Source organism: Podarcis raffonei, chromosome 8 (genome assembly GCF_027172205.1).
Source record: "Podarcis raffonei isolate rPodRaf1 chromosome 8, rPodRaf1.pri, whole genome shotgun sequence".
Lineage (NCBI taxonomy): Eukaryota > Metazoa > Chordata > Lepidosauria > Squamata > Lacertidae > Podarcis > Podarcis raffonei.
The window spans coordinates 28,673,189-28,693,618 of NC_070609.1; the positions used below are offsets into that span (position 1 = coordinate 28,673,189).

General features: G+C 46.8%; 1 protein-coding gene across 1 annotated transcript; it reads left to right on the forward strand.

The window, feature by feature from the left end:
• Window positions 1-2,408: 2,408 nt before the first annotated feature.
• CNR2 (cannabinoid receptor 2) lies at window positions 2,409-20,212 on the forward strand. The gene is made up of 3 exons (XM_053398798.1): window positions 2,409-3,059; window positions 9,347-9,426; window positions 18,542-20,212. Exon 3 carries the CDS (start codon window positions 18,614-18,616, stop codon window positions 19,652-19,654), a length of 1,041 nt encoding a protein of 346 aa, XP_053254773.1. The 5' UTR covers window positions 2,409-3,059; window positions 9,347-9,426; window positions 18,542-18,613; the 3' UTR covers window positions 19,655-20,212.
• The last annotated feature ends 218 nt before the right edge of the window (window positions 20,213-20,430 follow it).

Genomic DNA, 20,430 nt, shown 5'->3' on the forward strand with positions numbered 1-20,430 from the left:
CCTGCTTTGTGGTAGCAGTTTAAATGGCAATACCCCTTTACAAGGTTGCTTGAATTTCTAATTAAAAACTAAACAGAGAATTTCAACTGCATAAAACTCTTTTGTTAAAGCTTAACGTGCTGTATACGTTGAACCTGCAGTCAGAAGTAAGCAACTCTGATTTCCTTGGAGCTTGCTTGCAGAAAACAGCATAGGATTGAAGTCATGCCACCTAATAAATTAGGTATCATGCTATGTCCTGCTTCTTTTGTGTGTGTGTTTAATAATGGATCAATACAGCTGCTTATATGCTCAGACTCTTCTTGGGGCCATAGCAATAGGCTGTATTGCCTCATAGGCTGAAGACACACTACACCTTTAAAGAACATTCCACTGCGCTTCCTGGACACTGCTGTTTACTCCTCACAGAGTTTCATGTCTCAGCAACTACAATGCCCAGAACTCTTTGAAGGAGGAAACATGGGCTTTAAAGATACTGTATAATAGGCAACTACAGTGGTACCTCGGGTTACATACGCTTCAGGTCACATACGCTTCAGGTCACATACGCTTCAGGTTACATATGCTTCAGGTTACAGACTCCGCTAACCCAGAAATATTACTTCGGGTTAAGAACTTTGCTTCAGGATGAGAACAGAAATCGTGCTCCGGTGGTACGGCAGCAGCAGGAGGCCCCATTAGCTAAAGTGGTGCTTCAGGTTGAGGTCCGTACTTAACCTGAAACTGTTCTTAACCTGAAGCACCACTTTAGCTAATGGGGCCTCCTGCTGCCGCTGCACCGCCTGAGCCCGATTTCTGTTCTCATCCTGAAGCAAAGTTCTTAACCTGAAGCACTATTTCTGGGTTAGTGGAGTCTGTAACCTGAAGCGTATGTAACCTGAAGTATATGTAACCTGAGGTAACACTGTACAGTATAATATACCAGGTAAACTATGGTCTGGTGATGGCACATCCCCGCCAACAGGTGGCAGTACAGCACACCAGTAAAGAGTTGGGCTAAATACGTTTTAAATAAGAGAGAAGCAACTGAATGAGAGAAGCAAAAAAATTAAAATACTGTACAAAGGGAAAAATTGGCACAGGCCAAATCAGATGTAGCATTTTGTATTGTTTTGCTCTTGCCTTTTAACCATAGGTGATTGAGCAGCAGCCAGTCATTGCTGTTCTGCTTTAAGCATACAGTGTTAGTGGTGTAGAATTTCAACACCCAGTACTGCCTCAGTACAGCTGCACGCTTCTGCCGCTGTGCTCTGTTAAAAATGGCTTCTCCATGTGAACCAGGAAGTGATCTCTTCAGACAATGGAATGACTCTTCTTTTCTTATCTCTGTGGCTGTGATCTCTTGGGTGATGCGGACGCCGTTAGACAGTTAAATGCTCATGCGTACGGAGTACGTTTCCCTCCCACCCCATCCCCTCCACATGGCCCCAGGCTTTGGCAACCTACGCTACACCACTGACCTAAGTACACTTCCTCAAAACATGGAGGCTCCATTTACCCATCATGGCTTACAGTAATGATTCTATTGGATCTTGTGCTTTTAAAAACTAGAATAGACTGGGCTTGTTCCAAAGCTCACAGATTCCTGCACATATACTCCATTTTTGTGCATGTGTACACAGAGTGGGGTTTCTCAGGTCCCCCTCCCACTGGGACAGACCTACTGACATTGCAGGACTGTGCCCCACACCCAACGTCATGTTTAACTTGCCTATGGATGAAGTAGGCAAAATAGGAAGCAACACACTAAATTAGCCATGTGTGTGTGTGTGTGTGTGTGTGTGTGTGTGTGTGTGTGTATGTGTATGAAAACACTAATTGAGGGAAGGTGGATAGAGAACACCATTACACACTCACTAGTTTGTAAACACGCCCACGTGTATACAGACAACACGGATAGTAGATGACGTTATCGTGCAAAGGTGTGTACAATTGCAAGCCACCATGTACAAAAGCAGACTCCGGGGGCAGGGGCAGTCCCTGTGCATTCATAGGCTATGTGTGTACACAGGCTTAAATGGGAACCTAAACAAATTTGAATACACATTAAACTTAGGTGCGGACAAGCTCTAGAATGCTCACAATGTTTTTGTGAGAAGGTTATATATACAGTGGTACCTCAGGTTAAGTACTTAATTCGTTCCGGAGGTCCATACTTAACCTGAAACTGTTCTTAACCTGAAGCACCACTTTAGCTAATGGGGCCTGCTGCTGCTGCTGCTGCCGCACCACTGGAGCACAATTTCTGTTCTTATCCTGAAGCAAAGTTCTTAATCTGAGGTACTATTTCTGGGTTAGCGGAGTCTGTGACCTGAAGCGTACATAACCTGAAGCGTATGTAACCTGAGGTACCACTGTGTGTGTGTGTATTGCTGCAGACAGGTGGGGAACTAGAAATGAGAATGGGAATGGGTAGTTTAATCAGTCCCTATACAATGGTTAGATAATGCTGATCAGGGGCTTATGAAGTCTTCCAAACGCTGCAATCTCCCTGCCTGCCTTCCTACCTACACAGAAACACCACAAGAGTTTAACCACACCAGTGAGCTCTTAGGAAAGGTGATGCATAGCAAAGCCACAGGAGACTGAGCACATTCTTTGGCTGACAGACTCCTGCAGAAGTCAAGAGATGGAGAAGTAATAAATACTTCCCTGCTCTGGCTTGCAACTTAAAACACTTCTTGTAGCTCGGAGGAAAATCTAACTCTGGAAGGTGATCTACAACTGAGGTTGACTGGAGTGCTGATTAAACAGAAAGGAGGGTGTCTTCCCCCATGCTTGTTCCAAGAAGGGATGCACAACAGAGCATTTCTACTTAGGAGAGGAGGGTGAACCTTGGCCAGTTACCACCCAGTCAGGAATGGATGCCCTGGCAGAGCCAATGAGTACAAGAGGCATAGGGTGTGCAGTGCCCAGTTGCTGAAGGAGGGCAACATAAGGAACCCAGGCGGTGGAATGGAGAGAACCTCATAAAGCATCCAGACTGGGGCATCCCATCTATAAAGCCACCTGGAGCTTTGATCTGATATCCAAAGGGTCCAGCTTTCTTGGGAGAAAAGGTACTTGTAAGATGAAAGTGTTTACTGACTCTAATTTATGTTTATTCATTTATAGAAGCCTAAGTACATGTAACGACATTTGTGGAGATGTGTCCCTGTTGCCTCATTTACTGCTTTGGTTCTCCCTCCCTCCCTCCCTCCGTTCCTTCTGCTGCCTTCCCTATCTGAAATGTAGATTGGAATCTCCTTGGGGCACGACCTTGTCTTTTTGGAAAGTGCCATGTGCATCAACAGCATTGCATAAATCATTTGCCTGTTTCTTTGAATTATTTGGCTTACACTTAAAATAAGTGCTGCATAGACAGATGATCAACAATTAGCTGAGCAGTGCTTAACATGTGAGTGTGATGATGATGATGGTAGGGAACTGTAGGCAGACAGACTGTATTTACTTTCTTAAAAAAAGAAACTGCAGTTGTAATTCTATATGCGCTTACCTGGGAGTAAGCCCATTGATCGATGAGGGTCGGTTGTGGGGGAGTGAGAAGTGTTCCTATTTTCATCTGAGGAATGTTGGAGAGTTTGAAACCAGGCTGAAAGCCCCCATGGTAGAGTGGGATATATAAATTATAATAAACATGAACTGGGACTACTGTTTTAGTGTGCTTGTGGCAAGCTTCCCTTAGTTATAACAAGCAGGGCTTTTTTGAAGATACTTTATTAATGATGCTAGCCAACGCTCCACGACTGAACAACACATGAGTCTTCCCACAGCCTAGACTTGCTAAAGCAAGTTGGACAGATCCTACAAAGAGAGACCTCTTGTCAAAAGCATCTTTCCAGGTAGTTATGCAGATCTGGTTTTCAGAAAATGGAAATCTTGCCTTTGTGGAATACAGCTGATCATAGTATCACAGGAAGATCTTGTGCTTGTCCAGCAAGCATCCAAAATCACTCTTGATCTTGTTGAGCAGCTTGTGGAAGTGCTTCACCTGAGACTCTCTGCCAGGGTACATCCACTGGATGAACTTGCACAGAGGTTTAACTGAGTACACCTCAGAGGTCTTCTTCAGCAGCTTTTATTGCGTGGTGGTTATGTTCCAGGGATGGCACGTATATCTAAGAATGCATATACTCAAACTGTGCCCGTGTGAGCATCACCCTTCCAGAGCCTTGCCTGCCTGGGGGTGCTTATGTGAGATCTCTCGAGAACTCAGACAGCCCTGCAAGATCTCATAAGAGCATCACTGAGCACACATGCTGAGTGCCTTGCCTGGTAAAGAAGGCAGAGAATTTAGAAGTTATTTTGTGCTGGGTTTTCCCAGTTTGTGGAAAGAGCTTTTAAGCTCTCTGCCTTCCTTACTGGACAAGGCCTGCTCAGGACCTGGAATGGCTGGCCTGGCTAACCCAGCAAGTTTTAACCCCCTAGGTCAGTAGATCCCAAACTTTACCAGGCTACTGATCCCTTGGTTCCATAAACTCATCTCAGTGCATACTATCCTACCCTATAAAAAGCATTATTCATAATAGTGTTTTCCACAACCCACTAAGGAAGATAACACAGTAAAAGTCAAAATAGTAGCAATTATTTACACATTGAACTTGATCCAATGATAGCACTTTTTCAAAGTCTGATAGTCATTTATACCTTCAGTGCCCCCCTGCCCCCCTCCTGCCGCCTGGCTGAGGTGAATTTGCTGCATTACTGAGGAGATGGATCACTCTCACTTCCTGAACTGAGAGTAAAGGCAAAAGAGTCGCAGTAGGGAAATGCAGGGGAGCTGCCTTGTTCTGTCAGACCACTGGTCCGCCTGGCCCAATATCAACTGCATCCTGAAGCTCTGCCGTTCTAGAGTGGGGGGGGGGGATGGACAGGACCAAGACTTATCAGATGTTTTGTTTTGCTTTGTTTTTAAGGAGAGTCAAGTAATGGCCACCCTCACCAGTGAGGCTTCCTGGCTGACAGGTGCCTAGACTGCCCAACAGATTTTGCAAAGCCCCAAGAAAACCTTAAGCACAGGCAGGCAGTTTTGCAAGAGGATGCTTAGGCGGATGACGTCATCACCACAAGATGGCGGAATAGCTTTTCTCTCCCCAACCCCAGGGCTCACAGATGTTTACATTAGATAACTCAAAATCTTAAAAAACGCTTATCAAAATAGCGAATTCTGTCTGGACATGTTACAGTGCTCATTATTAGAACAAAAACGGGTGGGGCTGATTTATTTTGTAAATAGATTTACTATGGTTAGAATGGGGTAAGTGAAGACTTCTAGATCTCTTCAGAGATTGCTTGTTACAGGAGAAAGCAAATGGCTTAAGCCACTTATAACGCAGTTGTAACATAAAGAAGAGGGCTGCCCTCTAAATGGGAAGGGTTTTGAAGAGATCAAGGGAAAGGGGAGCAGAGAAGGCAACTTGTAGAGCACAGACCCCTGTCTCAATTCAGTTGGCTTCACAGCAACAGTCTGCAATGGCAGTTACAGCCCTCCCCCTCAGCACTCGCCATTTGTGGCAGTTGGGCAAGCACTGGTCCTTCCAACTCTGAGATTTGTTCAAACACAGTGCAAAAGTTGAGAAAAGGTGGCAAAGATGCTGATTTTACGATGGAGATTCCTTTAAAACTTAGATCAGATATAATGAAAGACTGGGATGAAACCTTTGTTGCCCTTTAGAAATCAGCTCAGAGAACCCATAGCTCAATTGGAGGGGGGGGACATCAGTCACTCCAGAGGCTAAGGAAACAAGTTTTAAAAATAAAGCAGTCCTAAAATCACTTGCCTTGGAACAACAGAAAATCTGGTGCATGTTAGCTGACAACGAGGACAAAAATAGAAGGGAAACTATTTGGGTGAAGGGGCCCCCAGAAAATGTGGAAAATAATATTATTGAAACTTTTGTTGACTGTCTTAATATCCTTCTTCCTGATTTAAATCTGAAATCAGAGGGTATGAAAAGAGTGCACTGAGCTCTTTATCCCAAGCCCAAAGCAGGGCAGCATCCACACGATATAATTGCTAGGTTTGAAAAAGTTTCCACTAAATAACTTACTTTACAAAAGCTACGCAAAATTGAACAAATAACTTGGAAAGGTGCTTCCATCCTTGCTTTTCAAGATCTCAGCCAATTTACGCTTAACAAGAGATGTGAAATGAAATCTATTACAGAAGCTCTGTGGGAGAAACTAACCTACGGTACTCCTCTTTTCAGCTCCCTCCCCTAGACCTGGTGTCCCCACTGGGCATCTTCAGGCAGCTGGTACCTTTCCATCTTGACCCCCTCATGTCTAACAAGCATTCTGCAGCCAAACTCATCCACCTCTCTCATCTCTTTGATCACATGATGTGTCTCTTCCCAAATCCCTCAAAGGCTTTCTGTTCATTCCCAGATCCAGCACAAGCTCCATGACCTTCCTGTCAAAGTCCTCTGTAGCCTCCACAGTAGTTTTCTCTCTGCTCTTGTATCCTGATCAGCTTCTGTCAGTGACCTCCACTGCTTCAGCTACACCACTCTTAGCCATCTGAGGGCCCCTCCAGACATCCCATCTATTGTGCATTCATAATGATTTGTGCTCATGATGGTGTTGGGGCAGTTATACACAATCCTGTGTTCAGTACTTCTTTGAGCCTTCAAAGGATTCAGGAGGTTTGTTTCCTCCAGCAGGTACTGTTTGGTATGCAGGCACAGAAGGAAAAAAGGAGCACTGAATTCTCTTGCAATACAGTGGTACCTCTGGTTACGAACTTAATTCGTTCCGGAGGTCCATTCTTAACCTGAAACCGTTCTTAGCCTGAGGTACCACTTTAGCTAATGCGGCCTCCTGCTGCCACTGCACGATTTCTGTTCTCATCCTGAGGTAAAGTTCTTAACCCAAGGTACTAATTCCAGGTTAGCGGAGTCTATAACCCGAAGTGTTTGTAACCTGAGGTGTTTGTAACCCAAGGTACCACTGTACATTGCTGCTAATCTTTCTGGATTCTCTTGCAATATGTTGCTGTTATCTCTTTCTGCTCTGTGTGCAAACACAGCTGCACTTGCTGACTTTTCCTCTCTTTTCCACTCCAAAAAGGCACGAGATAAGAGCCATGTTCTCTTCAGCTAAGAAGCAATCCTTCTTCTTAATACAGCTGAGACTGTAAACCTGTCATTTTTATAACCAGTCTTGTTCTTTTCCCACGATGCTCCAGTTCCTGGATTCCTCTGTTCCTGTTTTTTTTCAGTGAAAAACATTGACAGGGTTTTAGATGTGCTTTTGCCTCATCACCTCAGGGCCCCTGTCAGCCTCTAGATTTTGCACCCAAAGTGGCACAGACCTACCACAAGCATGCCACCACGCTCAACTTCTAAGATTTGACTTAAGGAAAATGGGTGTGTGGCCCAATATAGAAGAAGAAGAAGAAGAAGAAGAAGAAGAAGAAGAAGAAGAAGAAGAAGAAGAAGAAGAAGAGGAAGAAGAATTTATTATTTATACCCCACCCATCTGGCTGGGTTTCCCCAGCCACTCTGGGCGGCTTCCAACAAAATATTAAAATACAATAGTCCGTCAAACATTAAAAGATATGTGGGAAACAGCCAATTTGTATGTGTGAACGCATTGCTTAATGACAGCATCATCAGGTGTGCATCTCACAGCCCAAACCATAGAGAGAATGCCCATCTCATCTCATCTGTACCTGCCAATCTTCTTACATCCAGTCCAGGGGACAGCATTGCCTACCAGCTTCCTCCTCCTCTCAGGCTGGGTATACACCATACACTTAAATCACCCCCAAAAGAAAGCTTCTTGGCAACTGTAGTTTGTTAACAGTTTGGCGAATTGTAGCTCTGTGAGGGGAACTACAGTTCCCAAGATTCCTTTGGGGGGGTTGTGCTTTAAATGTATGGTGTGCACATAGCCCAAGTGTTGCCTTTGTAGATGTCAGCAGAGGAGAGGATGGGGGCAAATTAGAATTAATTGGCTCCTCTCATTGGCACTGACTCCATCTGCTATTGGTCTTCTTGCCTTCTGCTGCACCATTCCCAATGGGCACCAGCCACCCCTGGAGGCAAGGGAGCGATAAGTTTCTCCTTGACACAGTGCAGCAGGAAAGTGGTGTATAGTACTCTGTTTCATTGGAGGTTTTAAGCAGTGGTTGGAAATGTATATTGATCCTGTAGTTTGACAAATACTGCAGTTTGATGCATTCCTGTCAGCCAGGAAGCTTTGCTGGTGATGGTAGTATTTGTAAAACTGCATGATCAATATAGATTGTGGCTAATGTTGTGTCAATGCTACATCTGGTAGCAAGCCCCCAATTGTGTCAGAAATTAGCAGTGGGAGTGCAGTGGATGCAGAGTAAGCAGTCATATGAACATACCCAAATAACTTTGTATGAACATGGATTAAAGACCAATCACTGGAAAGTCACTAAGTGCACAGTAAATAGGACTGTGAACATAGCCCAAATTTCCAGACAGCTATCTTCACGAGATTGGCATTTATAAGAAATATGCTCAAATGTCCCTTACTGGCAGAATCACTGTTATTGCCTCTAAAGTTCCTATCTGTTTGTTTGCTTTTCTGTCCTGCTCCTCATTAGGGAACAACAGGTTTTTGCAGGGTTTCAAAGAGGGCTAGTGTCAGGTGCCTGGTGATGCCCCAACACCCCAGCTGCCCCCCCCCGACCCTGCTCCTCCTCCTCTTCAGTCACCTGTCCTTTCTAAAGTGTGCAAGAAGATCAGGGAGAAAGAGTAACAGCCTCCATTTCCCTTGCGTTCTCTGTCTGGGCAGTGGTGCGTACTGGGTCCAGAGGAAGAGGGTAGCAAGGGGGACAACCCAGGAGGAGGATTCTCTGAGACCATCTTGCCCAAGGGCTCCCCAAATTCTGGAGCTGATGCAGGCTCCAAAACCTCCTTAAGAAGAGAGACAACAGTGGGACAAATGAAATTAGTGTGAGTGTCACAAACAATAGTGCTCTTTACATACAACTTTGACCTCTTTTTACAACATTGCTTACATTTTCTGGTGGTGGCAACTGTTAACACAGAGATCTCTGCCCCACAAGCCCTTTGTGGTGGCAGCCTTTGGAGAGCTGTTCCGCTCCTGCCACCTGCTCTCCTGTCAGAGCTGATGCCTGCCTGCTTTCCTTCCATTTCAAAGGTCGCACAGAGAAAGCCAGGCACAGACTCTTGGAAAGTCCCAGCACAGATCAAGCCAGCGCTGAATCTCACATGGTCTTCTTTTTTCCACCACATCCCTCTACTCTCCGGCATGCCATGATTCAACTTTTGCAGGTTTCTGTGGTTCTTCTCTTGCAAAGGCTGTTACTTTGTGGTTTTAGCTCTCCAGACATCTGTTCTTCCCACAGACTCTCGCGGAGATCAACATTCGGGCTGATATTGTGCAACTCTTTCGGATCAGGTGAGGAAATCGCAAGAAGTCAGCCAGGTAGGTCCTTCCCAAAATTTCATTTTACAGCAGTGATTATGACAATCCTGCATTTGAAATTTGTAGTTGGAAGCAAGGAGTAAAAGGCTCTTTTGATGATTTTTTTTTACATGAAAAGTGTTTGAATACTGTAAAACCAACATTAAAACCTTACGAAGAAAATTGCATTTGATAATTGCACATTTATCTGGGAAGCTGCAGAGTACAGTGTGCTGCTTTTGAGAGCCTTTCTAAATAACCCAAGTTCTCTAGTCAATAAATGTGCAGTAATTCATTGCAGGAGAGTGAGATGAAATTGAGAGAAAATTTCAGGGATCTCAATAAGTCTTTAAGGCCTTTTTTGAATGTTACACTAAGTTGTGGTTTAGCTTTATATGAACAAGCCTGCTCAAGCTTCAGGTGTGCTCCAAGGGAGAACACTGAGAATGTACTGGAGTAAGAGAACAAAAAATCCTGCTTTCGATTTTAAATTAATGACAGTTCTCTGTCAGAATCCATGGAATAGGGATTACCTTAAATCAGGAGTGGCTAAATTGACCCTCCAGATGTTGCTTTCCTTAACTACATCTCCTGTCATCCCTGACTATTGGCAATGTTGGCTGGGGCTGATGGAAGTTTGAATCCAACAACATTTGGAAAGCCACAGATTCTCCATCCCTGGTTCAAACTACAGATAGCTCAAACAAAGCAGGAGCAAGCCATGGTTTGTGATCCTGGTTTGTTCACTAACCAGAGTGCACGCAATCCAGAGTTTGGACATAATAGGGAACTCTGGTTAGTTTAAAATGCTTCTGATCTACTGAGCATGCAGGAGGATTGTGAGGTAAGGAGCTGAAATATACTCAGAGTCGCAAAGTGATTTCATGCTCTTTATTCAGCTCATAGTGGTGAGGAGGAATGAATGAATGTCCCCTCAAAGTATCTGCTTTATATACATTATTTACACAATGGGCTGCACATGATTGGCTAATTCCGGAATTCTACTGTAAGCCAATCAGCTTGTGGATTCACTTCAATCTGGAGCATGATTGGGTGGTTCCTTCCAACCAATCATACTGCTGCATTGTTCTAGGACCAATCAGACTGCTGCATTCTGAATCCTATTGTTCTAGGACTAATCAGACTGCTGCCTTTTGGATCCTATTGTTCTAGGACCAATCAGACTGCTGCAGTTTGGAGCCTATTCAACTCAGTACATAACACCCCTCCCCTCTAAGTTCCCGTCCTGCCCGGGAGGTCGCATTCATAGTCCTCGAGGTACGCTGGCGGCCTACGTGTGCGTTGCGGCCTGGGGTGTTCCCTGGTCCGGGGTTCAGGTTCTGGCTCGTGTTCCAAGGATGCTGGCTGTGATGGGGCTGTCTGGTCTGGCGCAACCGGCTCGCTCAGTCGTGGTTCTGGTTCCGGTGTCCTTTCGGCCTCGCAGGTCCTCTCTGTATTTACTGATTCTGCCTCTCCTGCTGGCCCCTCGTGCTCTATGGGCCTCACTGCCCCTCTGTTCCCTTGGGACTCCTCTGACCTTTCCTCCTCCTGGTTTTCTCCCGGGAATCGTCGCCGTATCTGGTCGCAGTGGCGGCGCCAGCATTGCCCCCCATCTGTTAGCACCTCGTACGACACGGGGCCAGTGACCCTGGTGACTGTGGCGGGTACCCATGCTGGGCCTGCCCCAAAATTCTTTGCATACACTGGGTCCTGGGCCTCGAAGGTCCGGGGGTTCCTGCCTTCCCCCACCACTACCTCATCCTGAGCTCTATCGGGGTGAAGGCGGTCCAATCTGATTGCAAGGCGCCGACCCATTAGTAGTTCAGCGGGGCTCCGGCCAGTTGTTGAGCTGGGGGTGCTGTGCTGTGCTAGAAGGAATGTGGCAAGGCGGTACTCCCAATCCCCTTGCGTCATGCGGCGAAGGGTGTCCTTGGTGGTCCGCACCATGCGTTCTGCTTGGCCATTGGTGGCAGGATGGAATGGCGCCGAACAGATGTGGCGGATGGCGTTTTGCGCTGTGAAGGTTTGGAATTCTCCTGACGTAAATGCAGTCCCGTTGTCTGAGACGAGAGTGTCAGGGAGCCCGTGGGTTGCAAACAGCCTGCGTAGTACCCGGATGGCTGCGGACGTAGAAGTGGACGGTACCAGTGCGACTTCCAGCCATTTGGTGTAGGAGTCCACCACTATGAAGAATGTTTTCCCCTGAAAGGGGCCAGCGAAGTCCACATGCAGGCGTGACCATGGTGCTCGGGCGGACTCCCAGGACTGGACTGGGGCCCTTGGGGGATCTGGGCGGGATTCTTGGCAGGCCTGGCAGTGTTTGACCCAGGCCTCTATCTCTCCGTCGATCCCCGGCCACCACACATAACTCCTGGCCAGGGCCTTCATTCTTACTACCCCTGGGTGTGTCTCGTGTAGGGCTGTGAGGACCCTTTTGCGGAGGGGCTGGGGAACAACGACCCTGCTTCCCCATAACAGGCACCCCTTGTGGGCCGACAGTTCATGTTTGCGGGTTGTGTAGCCGGCGAATTCTGGCCCGGGGCTGCTGCTGGGCCATCCCCTCCACACCCAGTCCAGGACCCGGGAGATGACCCTATCTTTCTTGGAATGGTGTGCAACTTCTTGTGCCTGAATGGGGCGGTCGGGAAGCAGCTCCAGGCTCATAACCTCTTGTGCAGGTGCTGGGTCGGGGCCTGTTTCCGGTAGTGGTAGCCTGCTGAGGGCATCCGCATGGCCCATCGCCTTCCCCGGACGGTGAATCAGTGCATACTGGTAGCTGGCAAGGAAAATTGACCACCTGAGGACGCGAGGAGACAGCACTTGGGGGGTCTGCTTTTCAGGGGCAAATAAGCCAAGCAACGGCTTGTGGTCAGTCACCACGGTGAAGGGCCGCCCGTACAAGAAATCATGGAATTTTTTTACTCCCTTCACGATTGCCAGACCCTCCTTGTCGATTTGCGAGTAGTTCCACTCGGTTGCGTTGAGTGTCTGGGAAAAGTATGCCACCGGTACCTCTCTTCCATCCGGGAGTTGGTGTCCCAGGACAGCGCCAATTCCATAGGGCGAGGCATCGCATGCTAGCACCACCGGCAGCCTCTCGTCGAAGTGTGCCAAGACCGAGTTTGAGACAAGCAAGTCCTTGACTGCCTGGAATGCGGCCTCCTGGCGCTGGCCCCACACCCAAGGGGCCCGCTTGTCCAGGAGTCTGTGTAGGGGCTCTGCTACCGCCGCCTTGTGGGGAAGGAAGGAATGGTAAAAGTTCAATAGTCCCAAGAAGGCCTGAAGTTCAGTCTTGTTCTTGGGCGCTGGGGCATCACAAATGGCCCGTACCTTGTCCCCAGTCGGGTGGACCCCTTCTGCGTCCACCATAAATCCCAGAAAGTCCACCTGAGGCACTCCTAGTAGACATTTTTCCCGCTTCACCTTGAGACCCGCCGTCTGGAAACGGTGCAGAACGGTGCGGAGGCGGTCCTCAAACTCCTCTGGTGTGGGCCCGGCAATCAACACATCATCGAAGAAGGGGGTGACGCCAGGAATCCCTTTAAGTAGAGAGTCCATTAGATTCTGGAATATGCCTGGTGCCACGCTGACACCGAATTGCAGCCGCTTTACCCTGAATGCTCCTCTGTGCGTCACAATCGTCTGTGCCTCTGCTGTGGCCTCATCTACTGGCAGCTGTTGATATGCTTGGGCCAAGTCCAGCTTGCCAAAAATTTTCGACCCAGCCAGGGTGGCAAGAACATGGCTGACCACTGGCACTGGGTATGCATGGGCCGTGAGGGCCTTGTTTATGGTACATTTGTAGTCTGCGCAGATGCGGACTGAACCATTAGGCTTGACGGGCGTGACGATTGGGGTTTCCCAGGGGGCATTAGGCACCGGCTCCAGCACTCCTTGCTCCACGAGCCGGTCCAATTCCTCGTCTATACGGGGTTTCAGGGCGAACGGGACCCGGCGGGCCTTGAGCCTGACCGGTCGTACTGCGGGGTCAAGCTGTAGAGCAATGGGGGGGCCCGTATACTGTCCCAATTTCCCATCGAAAACCCCCGGAAATTCCTTGCATATGGCGTCCACGTCCACTTGTAAGCTAGTGTGGTTCACCCCGGTGACGGCTAGCCCCAGTGGTCCAAACCATGCCAATCCCAGTAAGCTAATGTAGGGGCCCTTGACCACAAGCAAGTCCAGTTGCCGCGTCCGCCCTCGGTATTGCACCCTGAAGGTCCCCACCCCCATTGTGGGGACCTTACGTTTTTGGAAGTCCCGGAGGGTGAATGGGGCCGGCCTGAGTTTGGGACCCCCAGTAGGACACAGTTTCCTTAAGGTCCTTGCCGAGATTATGGATAGAGTTGAACCCGTGTCAAGCTCCATGCGGCATGGGGCCCCCTCTATCTGTACGTCAACATAAATTTTCTCTACGTTGGGGTGGGGCAACTGGTATACCTGGAAGTCCGTGAGCTCTGTCGAGTTGCCTTGGTGCGTTGGGCCCCGGGACCTGGGGCTCTTGGATTGGTCATCTGATGCCTGGCGTCGGGTGGGCCGAGCCCGACACACCCGGGTGATGTGTCCCAATTTTCTGCACTGCCTGCACTCTGCGTTGCGGAAACGGCAGGTCCTCCTCTCGTGACTTTCTCCACAGCTTGCGCAGCTCCCTCCTTCTCGTCGAGGCAGCTGTGGTATGTGGGCTGCTTGAGTGCGCTGCTGTACTCGGTGCACCTCCTCCCTGTCGGATCCTGAGTCGTCGGTGAGGTCTTCGTGGTGGACCCTCGGTTGGGACAGCTGGCTCGGCCGTGCCTCTTGCGTCGACCTCTCGGCAGCTTCCGTTGCCAGGGCCTCCTCCAGAGCGACCTGGAACGTTAGGTCCTTCTTAGCGTAGAGGCGTCGTTGCAGCTTCTCATCCTTCAGGCCACCGACGAGGCGGTCACGAAGCATGTTCTCCAGCTCTGAGAAGTTGCAGAACCGGGCGGCTTGGCGGAGAGAGGTCACAAACCCAGTTATGGTTTCCCCAGGGGCTTGCCGCTTTGCGTAGAAGGCATTTCGACGAGCCACCACTGAGGGCTGTGGCGAAAAGTGCCCCTTCAGCTGTTCCATTATTGTTTTGTATGGAACAGTAGCGACGTCTTCAGGCGCAAGGAGGGCCCGGGCGATTTCAAACGTCTCCTCTCCGCAGACGCTGAAGAATATCGCCCTCTTCTTGGCGTCTTCTTCGTCGGTGACCCCTTTGGCTTCTAGGAGGAAGGTGAAACGGGAGGCGTACGCTTCCCAGTCTCCCGATGCTGGGTTGAACGGCGAGAAGCTGTTGTCGGTTGCCATTCTGAGTTCCTTGTGTCCCGGAGCTGAAGCCTGGATACACGGTGCGAGGCAGCGGTGCGGCAGGTGGCGGTGCTGCGGTGCTGTGTGTGGCAGTCAGCTCAGCGGGATCCCACCTTCGTCGCCAGTGAAATATACTCAGAGTCGCAAAGTGATTTCATGCTCTTTATTCAGCTCATAGTGGTGAGGAGGAATGAATGAATGTCCCCTCAAAGTATCTGCTTTATATACATTATTTACACAATGGGCTGCACATGATTGGCTAATTCCGGAATTCTACTGTAAGCCAATCAGCTTGTGGATTCACTTCAATCTGGAGCATGATTGGGTGGTTCCTTCCAACCAATCATACTGCTGCATTGTTCTAGGACCAATCAGACTGCTGCATTCTGAATCCTATTGTTCTAGGACTAATCAGACTGCTGCCTTTTGGATCCTATTGTTCTAGGACCAATCAGACTGCTGCAGTTTGGAGCCTATTCAACTCAGTACATAACAGGAGCATACATGTTTTGAGGCTCAGGCAGGCTTGTTTATTTAATACTAAAACATAGCTGGGCGTTATTCCTGAAGCAGCCCACTGTTTTTTAAATGCTCGCTAATGCTATCTCTCATTGGGTGAGATTGTAAAGAGTGGAACAGCTCATTAGCAGAAATGCTGAAAATGGCTGGCCTTTATCAAATTCTTATCTTCTGTAATATAGAAGGCTGTGTACACATGGCACCTTTAAAGCACATTTGAAGTACATTAATTCCCTCAAAGAATTCTGGGCTTTGTAGCTTGTTATGTTAAGGGCTGCTGGGAATTGTAACTATATGAGGGGTGAATTACAGCGTCCAGAGTTCTTTGTGGTGGTGGGGATGTCCTTTAAATGTGCTTTAAATGTATATTGTGAATGCAGCCTTACTCCCCTTTCTTCTATCACTTTTGCATTTCACTTCAAATTATTGGAGGAAGGACAATGAACAACACAATGTCAGAACATGGGGTTTCAGCTGCAGCCACACAGTTTTTTTGCAAAGTGTGATTCTATCCTATGCAAGGTCCTCTCTCCTAATTAGAAAGAAGGTGAATGGATGTTGATGTGCTAAGATGGAGCTTTGGTCTCAATGTTTTCTCTTTAAAAGTGGCTAGCAAGAGACTCCCAAGAAGCTCAGAAGCAGGGGATAGCCATATCCTGTTGTTTGCCTCTAAGAGCCAGGAACTGTACCTATGCTTAGGGATGGAAGAGGAATTCAATTCAGTTCACATTTGAAGCTGAATCTATGAAATTCACACTTTCCAAAACAATATGAGAACCAAAATACAGCCATCATTTGAAATGCACACTTACCTGAATTTTGCGATGCACTTCTCCAACCAATGTTTTAAAAAGAGAGTATGTTAAGGGAAAGTGTGCATAGAAATGAATGTGTTAGTGAAAATAACTTACCAAAATACATTATATTAGGAGAAATTGCTCACCAAAAGGGTGTAAATTTGCCACAACTACATGGAAAAAGGTGTTATTAGGAGAGATTTACATTAAAATGCTGAATATTTTTCTTGAAGACTTTAAAAATAATAAATCACATATTGCTACAAGAATGTGGAGAACTGAATATAAGATTGCAGAAATGAGAAGCTGCGGAAACAAAAATAGACAGAGCCTTCCTTCCCTAGCTATGTTGCCTTTGAGTGTGGAGGTTTCCTTTAGCTGTCATGACTAGATGTTTCAAGCAGTTGTGTCAGGTAGCCCAGGTTTACAAAAATCCAAAGCACAGACAAGAATCTATCCAGAATGCTGTGTGCTTGGCAGAAGCAAACATTAGAAAACAGGAGCTAGCGAAAGCAGATGTGGTGCTGTAAAAAAGCTCTGGAGGCAAGAGGTTATAGGGAATGTCATGTACTTGCGGACCCTAACCCAGGGCTTGGAATAAGGCTTCAAAGCTCATTTAATTTAGCGCTATTAGTAGCATCAAAGGCTGCCTAACTTCTCTTTGCTAGATTTCCCCCCCCCCAAAGGGTTTCTAAGGGTATTCTAGTTAAAGAAGTATGCTTGTGAAAACAGGAAACATGATGGAAACAACTTCCTCTTCAGAAAGAAAACGCCTTTTAGCACTTCTGCTTCTATTATATCATTGTTTTGGTTTTCCCATTAGCTGCTTTATACACAGGAGCACAGAGCATGTCGCACGCTGCTAGCTTTAAATGCGCAAACAGTTCACTACATAATGTCATGTGCATGCACTCAGCCTCAATAAATAACTTGCTGTTTTGCATAACCATGCATGTACAGGCAAAGAAACATATAAATGAAATGTATGTCTTGTTTTTAATTTTTTAAAGACAGTGTAGATGCACCAGTATAGTGCATGAAAAGATGAAGAGGCTTTGCTTCCCCTCATGTTCTTAAAAGGCTACAGTGCTACACCTGTGCTGTTACTCCATTGTGGAGGAGTGGGACACTTCCAGACAACCTTGTTACTGAACATTCATTCTGCCTTTTTCTTTTAACAAAATGTATATACCACTTACTAGAGCAAAAGACCTCTAAGCAATTTACATGATGGTGTAGCAGGGGACAGCAAACTTTTTCAGCAGGAGGCCAGTCCACTGTCCCTCAGACCTCAGTCCCTCAGACCTTGTAGGCCAGACTATATTGGAGGGAATGAACGAATTCCTATGCCCCACAAATAACAAAAGCACACCTTCTACTCATGTAAAAACACCAGGCATGCCTCACAAATAACCCAGAGATGTATTTTAAATAAAAGAACACATTCTACTCATGTAAAAGTTTTAGATTTAGAAGGTGATTGGGCTGGATCTGGTCCCCGGGCCTTAGTTTGCCTACCCATGGTGTAGAATGTTTATTTACCGTAAAATACAACAAATCCATTAAAAACTAGTTACATAATTGTTCAAAAAAAATCATTAACATACAAATCCCAGGAAGCATCCAATGATGTAAAGAAAAGGGAGAAATGTACTGCAAAGGTGCTGGATAGGATTATTATTTTATCATTTAATTAGCTCTTTGCATTTTGGCTCAGGTACCTTTTGAAAGTGTTCCTAGTTTCTTTACAAACTGCTTAAAATTCTCCATTTCAAAGATCTTGCAGGACAAAAGTGCCTCAGGATGACATTTGAGCAGTTTGTAAAACATAAAGGCTGGCAGCATCAGCCCCGCCATGTGGGAATCCCTCTCAGATGACCACAGTGCCTGGAGACAGACCACAGTAGTGACCAGAGGAGAAATGACCACTGGGAGGACTGCAGAGAGAAGAAATGCCATGGTGCATCTGCAGCAGCACAACCGGACACCTTCATCTGCCCCAGCTGCAACAAAATATGTCTCTCCTGTATCAGTTTCAGCAGACACTATAACTCTCCAACAGTTTGACTTCACCCTCAAAGGCGCACTCCTCCATTGTCTCCCAAGACAGCCAGATGACAACTTGAAAGGAAACAAAGAAGCCTTTGAGCCAAAACATGCTGGGCTAATTGAATAATAAAATAGCCATCCTCTCCAGCATCTTTGAGATACATTTCTCCTTTTTTGCTGTGAGGCCTAACAGAAGACACAAATGTGACTGAGTACTTTTGTGCAATTCTTTAAAATGCAGTTTTGCGTTTAAAAAAAATGAAGAAAAAGAAATGAAATGCAGTATATAGTAAAACAAGGAAGGAATCAACCAAGGAAACTATGCAGCTAAAAAGGGCGGGGTGGGGGTGGGGGTTTGCAGATAGAACTTAGTAAATACAGGGTGGAGTTGAGCAGAACAGATTGATGGCATTTGTACACTATTATATATTTAAGTTCTCTCATTTCCAACTCTCTTGCAGTTGCACCATAAATACTGCAAAAGAAGACAACACCTTTCTGAAGAAAGCTTGCTCACTCTTGAGTTCACCAGCATGGAGAAGTGCAAGAACACCACGGCCGGCACCTCTCAATGCGGCTCCAGTGCAACGCCCATGGAATGCTATATGGTACTTGACAATTCAGCTCAGACTGTCATTGCCGTGCTCTGTTACAGCGTTGGGAGCCTTTGTATCTTGGAGAACTGTTTGGTGCTATACCTCATATTTTCTTCCCCCAAGATCCGGAACAAGCCTTCCTACCTCTTCCTTAGCAGCCTGGCCTTGGCAGACACGTTAGCCAGCATGATATTTGTCTGTAGCTTTGTCAACTTCCATGTTTTCAATAAGATTGATTCATCAAAGGACATCTTCTTGCTAAAACTTGGAGGGGTCAACACGTCTTTCACAGCCTCCCTCGGCAGCCTGCTGCTGATGGCCTTTGACCGCTACATCTGTATCCTCAGGCCGACAGAGTACAAAGTCCTTGTCACGAGCAGAAGAGCTGTGGTGGCCCTGGTGATGCTGTGGGTCATCATCATGCTAATTGCTTTCCTGCCGTTGCTGGGATGGAACTGCTGCCACCTCAGCTCCCCCTGCTCCGAGCTGTTTCCTTTTGTCGACAACAAATATCTCTCAAGTTGGATTGTCTTGGTGGCCATCCTTCTGATATTTATTGTCTATGCCTACATGAATGTTCTTTGGAAGGCCCGCAAGCATGTGGTGTACATGGAAAAGTACCACATTCAAACAGGCCAGCAGAACACAAAGGTGAGACTAGATGTCACACTTGCCAAGACCTTAGTGATTGTCCTGGTGGTTCTTGTGATGTGCTGGTCACCAGCCTTGGCTCTCATGACTTACAGCATCTTTGCCGAACTAGACGACTCTGTGAAGCAAGCGTTTGCCTTCTGCAGCACTCTCTGTCTGGTGAACTCTATGGTGAACCCCGCTATCTATGCCCTAAGGAGTAGGGAGTTGTGCTCCTCCCTGAAGAGAGTCTGCTCCTGTTTTGGAAGACTGCTGGGTGTATCTGAGAGCAACCCAGAAGTGGAGAGCACTCAGAAGTCCTGCCCAATCGAAACCATTTGCGATTAATTTGTCGCTGGAACAGGGGCAGAACTGATGAAGGTCTGCACTCCAAATGGCGTCAAAACTTATACATAGAGACTGATGTTTTATACTTTGTTTGAAGGGACTCTAGAGCTTATTTTCTACATGAGTTCGACTTGCCCTTTGAGTATGGTAGCAGTTTTTCGGTTGCAATGATTTCCCAGTTTATAGATCAACAGGAACAACTCCATACAAACCATCAAATCACCAGCAATGGATGTCAAGGACAGTATGAAACTAGGGCCATTAAAGTGGTCCACCTCTGGAACAGGCTATCAGGTCTGACCATTTGCAACAACAGGGTGGCATTTGGAGAGTTTATTTGTTATTTAATAAAAAGTAAAGTGGGAGCACTTCTCTACACTGTGCAAACACAAACTCCAATTATTGTGGGCCAGGATTGGACACAATCAGGGCTACTCAGATGTCATATTTATGTGGCAGAGCAGAAAAAAAGGCAGAATGTAACACTTTGGGAGCTGACCTTAGCTGAAGAGAGTTTGGGAGGCTAATACACAAATAAAGAAATACTGTGTGCAAAAATTGGCTTCCTAAGAATCTCTGCTTTCATTTTGTGTAGATTTATTTAATTAATAAAAGGTATCTAGTCCTTATGATTGAAAAAAATTATGCTTGGCAGTATGTGATAAATTTGTGCAGACATGTCTGAATCCAGAGAGAGGTCTACATGCAATTTCCAGTGGTTGTGGGCAGAGCCTCACCTTGAATAGTTTCCTGTCCCTCTTCATCCACAACAAGCA

Coding starts and splice junctions, on each gene's coding strand:
- CNR2 (XM_053398798.1), top strand. CDS start 18,614: ATGGAGAAGTGCAAGAACACCACGGCCGGCACCTCTCAATGCGGCTCC.